The 4,950-nt window shown below is 44.1% G+C and overlaps 1 protein-coding gene across 1 annotated transcript; it reads right to left on the minus strand.

Moving 5' to 3' along the window:
• Positions 1-1,937: 1,937 nt before the first annotated feature.
• LOC125534151 lies at positions 1,938-3,398 on the minus strand. The gene is made up of 2 exons (XM_048697440.1): positions 2,922-3,398; positions 1,938-2,544 (listed from the first exon to the last, which is right to left on the minus strand). Exons 1-2 carry the CDS (start codon positions 3,212-3,214, stop codon positions 2,391-2,393), a joined length of 447 nt encoding a protein of 148 aa, XP_048553397.1. The 5' UTR covers positions 3,215-3,398; the 3' UTR covers positions 1,938-2,390.
• Between the last annotated feature and the right edge of the window lie 1,552 nt (positions 3,399-4,950).

The raw sequence follows: 4,950 nt of genomic DNA on the forward strand, positions 1-4,950 counted from the left end.
ATAGGCCTCGACTCTCCAAGCTCTTACGTTGTAGCCCCTCCATCAGTATAAAGTGAATTCGTCCATCAGACTCCAGCTTCACTTTCAACATGACTCCATGTAGCTGCACCATGCTACCCCGCACCCCCTCGACTTCAATCTCCCATGTGTACACTGCATTGAATCAACCATGCGCCATAGTCTTGTCGAAGCCACATAAGCCCTCGGTCACCATCAACATCACGCTCCTATGTCGTCGTTGCTGAAATCACTATCGTCTTCTGCTTGACCAACATCCATGTCGATCCATCAGAATGTCCAGTCTGACCCAGGCGAAATTATCCAATTGCAATCATGCTCCACTCCGCGTCGTGTACGCCCCACACATCTCCGTGCCTTCCTTAACGGTCTGTGTATGCATGATCATGTCACGATGCGCTCAAGACTCCTCCGAACCTTGTACGCACATCGCCATCCCATCACGCACACCACAGACCCTCACGCTACCATCTTCATACACACCATGTACAAAGAAATAAAGCCAAACCCCATCATATAAGCCTTCCCGTGTGCAGTTCACCGTGAAGATAACTCCACCACCACGTGCTAGGTTGTAGGTCAATTAGCTTTTTCTACCTTTTCCTTCGATGGATAGCACCGGTCCTTTGCGAGGCTTTTTTTCACAACAAATTCCGCTTGGTGTCTTCTCACGTAGTTTTTTTAGAACAATCACACTCCACTTTATTCAGTGTTCATAGGGATCATTACAATATCATAGGGACCTTCTAGCCATAAGTGGCGTCCCACCCGAAAAGAAAGTGAAAAATTTGCAAGATAATGGGCTTCAAAATTGCAATTTCTACTTTCGTGGAACTGGTCCTCTCATGTAGCTACTTCCGCTACTACCTGCCACGCATGCATAGAGCTCCTATGGGGCGCGTTAAGCGCCACGGAAGCGTCCAGGTGCCCACGGGCCATCGCTTGTCGGCCGGCCGATGTATGCCGAGCGCTTGATCGCATTTAACATGCCATGCCAACCCTTGACTTATGGAAAAAATATCACAAAAAAGGAAAAAGATTGTGAATTAAAAAATGTTCATGGATTTTGGGAAAAAGTTCACAAATTTGAAAAAAATCATCAAATTTGCAAAAAAATCAATTTGGAAAAAGGTTCATCGAATTTGCAAAAAAAAAAGATTTGTAAAAGTTCATTGAATTTGAATTTTTTTTTTTGCTTTTTAAAAAAGTTAACCAATTTTTCGAAAAAGAAATTCATCGATTTGAAGAAAAAGTTTACAATTAAAAAAAGTTCATCGAACCAGAAAAAGGAAAAAGAAAATTAAACATAAATATTATTAATTTACAGTGCTTAGTAAGTTCATAGATATGCGTGTTCTATGCCTAGTATGCACTCCCGTATTTACATATTAGTATGAGATTAATATTGTTAGTGACATCATCAAATTGTATTTCTGAATTAAATTAATCAGAAAATTATTAATTTACCCAAGCACTTCGTATAGCTATTGCAAAAGATTTTTATACCGGACCTTGTAAACCAACCTGGTAGTGTGGGCTATCCATGGCAGAGACCGTTAGTCGGAACCACCTCATGAATGGCATCACAAAGACTCAAGAGCATGATGAAGGTGTTGCATTGTCAAAAAAAAGAAAAGAAGAAGGATGAAGGTGTTGATACTCCAGTTAGGCATTTGTGCTCCAAGAGAGCTTCACGGACAGAAATGCAAGTGTAGATGGCAGGAGTGATGCTGAAGCGAGAAAAACGTGTTTGCAGGGCCTTCATCCTCAGCGTCGGTGAGCAGCAAACCTCCGCTGAGTAGCAAATATGGGAAAGTTCTGATCTGATAGTGTCTCTGTTTACTCCTGATTTACTTACATATATATCTTTGTTGTTACGTTCATATTTGGGCATTGCAAGAGGCAGCATTTTGTCATCAGTAAGGGAGTTGCACACCTAGCTAGCATAGCAGGAAACAACATTCCTACGGCCAAAAAATATATATGCGGTTCCGTAGCCGTATGATTAGAGCATCATCGACCGTGCTCAACAACAGCAGCAACAAAAAATAGTGAAGCGAGCATTGGAAATAATGGGTAGGGAGGAAAGATGATGATCATGCCGGCCAGCATGAATATGTGTTGAAAGAGCTTAGGTAGCGGGCAAAGGCCATACGAGTAGATTATAGTCAAACAAGAAACATAGGCTTACAAGCCGATGTAAGATGGATAGACTGTCCAAAAGATAAAACTAGTAGCTAAGCTATATGTATGATGACTAATACAATCCTCATGACAAGCTAGTCTCTTCGTCCCATAATATAATAACATTAATATAAAAGCGTTTTTGATACTAGTGCAGTGTCAACTAATATGCCGTGGAAGAGGTGGATTCAACTAGTAACTTTGTCCCACCAGTCGGCAACAGACTTTTTTGGTGGAGCAAACACGAGCAAGCCGATGCCAACTCCAGTCAAAAGGCCAGACGTACATGCCCCCAGATACTTGTAGTAAGTATTGCGTCTTTCATGGCGTCGACAGAAACGCCTGCAAAACAATACAATACAAAAAAAATATACGGATGAGATGGAATATATAACATGGAATATATAACATTGATGAATTGGATTTGTAGCTTAACGAAAGAGACCAAATAGATAGTACTAAGACTAAGCTGCAAAAACGTCCTAGAAGAGTCGTAGTTAGGATTATGGAAACAATACAAGTACTTCCTTCGTCCTAAAATTCTGAAATTCTTATCTTAGATTTATTTAGATACGGATGTATCTAATAAATTTTGTCTTAGATTTGTCTAAATACATATATATCAAGTCATGTTTTAGTATTAGATACATCTGTATTTAGACGAATCTAAGACAAGAATTTTGGGACATATAACGAACAATATGAGACAAGATAGTTACCAGATTGGGTCTTGGGGTCTAGGGTTGATTTGCGAGGAGAGGCGCTGCATGAGAAGCATGTACTTGCGACTCATCCTGCGCGGAACATCGTAGGTGGTAACCAGGCCATGCACCTTGTCGAACAGCTCCTCTTTGGCCTTGTCGATCTGCACCACACGGGCCGCGGCGTCCCTTATCTCCTCCGGGCTGCAGGGCTTGGTGTGGGCCAGCCGCACCCTTGCCGCCGCCACGGGCGCTCGCCGGAGCAGAGCGCCGACGCCGAGGCCGACGCCGAATCTCATCGCCGCCGCCATCGACTTCTTCACTTGATGCCTGATAGATCCTCTCGATCGATTCTACTCCAGTATATATCAGATCAGAGGGAGGCGCCTTCGTTTCCGTCTCCAACACGAAAGCAAGAGGGGATCTCAATCTGGAGATCGATTAGGGGAGCTCTTTTTCCTTTTCCTTTTTTTAGTCTACACGAACACGAAGCTCTTTTTCCCTTGCTCGCTCGCCCCAGGTATATACTCCAGCACAAGGCCCAGCCCACGTACACGGTCCACTTTGGCCGTTTTCAGTCCTCCCCTCAAAAAAAAAAGGTGATTCGAGCTCGGGGATGAACCCGTGGGAGGTGGAGGAGAAGCCAAAAGAGTTAAGGGATCTCGGAAGAGGATCTCGACGACATGGTGGTTGACGATGAGGAGGCGATCACGAAAAGGACGACACGGTGGATGGCCATAGCTCGAGTTCATACGAAAAAAAACCTGTTGCCAGTTTTGGTTCTTTAAGAACATATGAGGGTAGCCTAGGACCTGGACAAGGAGGTGAAGATTCAGCGGACAACTTGTACGCGTTGCAGTTCTCTTGCCTTTGGGATTGGAAGAGAGTGATGCCTTGGACTTTCCGGGGCAATGCTGTCATGTTATGAGTGTGTTCCGGACTTGCGTGCTGTGTGTGGATATCTCCGTCATGTTTTCAAAGAAAATGTGATGATGGAGTACACCCTCCTTCAGCGCTTCTGTTCAAAGAATGCCGGGCGTCTTGGTTTAAGGGGGTTGGTCATCGTCCAAGAGGTGGCAGAGAAGGAGGACGTGGACGTGGACTTGGAAGAAGATCTGGTTGGGCACATGGCCCTACACAAGAGGCTAGTTGCGCTGCCTTGATGACCCACAAGTATGGGGAATCAATTGTAGTCCTTTCGATAAGTAAGAGTGTCGAACCCAAACGAGGAGCAGAAGGACTTGATAAACGTTTTCAACAAGGCTTTTTTCTGTAAGTGCTACAAAATATTAGTAACAAATAGTTTGGTAGCAAGATAATTCATAGCAGGTAATAACACGTAACCAAAGTAACAAGGTGCAGCAAGGTGGACTAATCATTTTATCGCAAAGGACAAGCCAAAAGTACTTCTTATAGTAAGCAAAGCATTCTTAAAGACACATGGGAATTTCATCTAGTCACATTCATCATGATTCATCGACTCCCATTCACTACTTTGATAAATAGTTATGTGGGTGGATCGGTGCTAGGGTGATTGATGAAACTAGTGGAAAACATGGCTATGGTCCCAGTTCCAGAGGGCCTTTTGTCCCGGTTCTGAAACTGGGACAAAACAAACGGGACTAATACCCAAAACCTTTCGTCCCGGTTGGCTCCGGGACCAAAGGAGCTCCACGTGGCCACTATGGGGTGCCCAGGCAGGAGGACCTTTAGTCCCGGTTGGTAACACCAACCGGGACCAAAAGGTAGCCACACGTCAGCAGCTCGCAGGCGCTAGCTTTTTTTTGAAGGGGGGGGGTTAGGAGTTTTGGAGGGTTTAGGGGTTTCATATTGTATTAGCGAGCTAACAGAGAGAAGTGACCTCTCTTTCTCCATGCTTGGTCGGCGCTAGCTACTACATATAGAGAGAACTCGACACTAGCTAGTAAGCAAATGAAGGAAACCATTAATTACACAAGATCATCATGAACATATATAGAGAGAAGTGACCTCTCTTTCTCCGTGCTTGGTCGAACAACAAGTTTTCATATATCTATCCGACGCTACT

This window comes from Triticum urartu, chromosome 2 (genome assembly GCF_003073215.2).
Source record: "Triticum urartu cultivar G1812 chromosome 2, Tu2.1, whole genome shotgun sequence".
In the NCBI taxonomy this organism is placed as follows: domain Eukaryota; kingdom Viridiplantae; phylum Streptophyta; class Magnoliopsida; order Poales; family Poaceae; genus Triticum; species Triticum urartu.

Bases quoted from the DNA above. Each gene is read 5' to 3' on its own strand.
- LOC125534151 (XM_048697440.1), bottom strand. From the start codon at position 3,214: ATGGCGGCGGCGATGAGATTCGGCGTCGGCCTCGGCGTCGGCGCTCTG. The intron at 2,545-2,921 runs GTAACTATCTTG...ATTGTTTTGCAG, and splicing joins AGACCCCAAGACCCAATCTG to GCGTTTCTGTCGACGCCATG.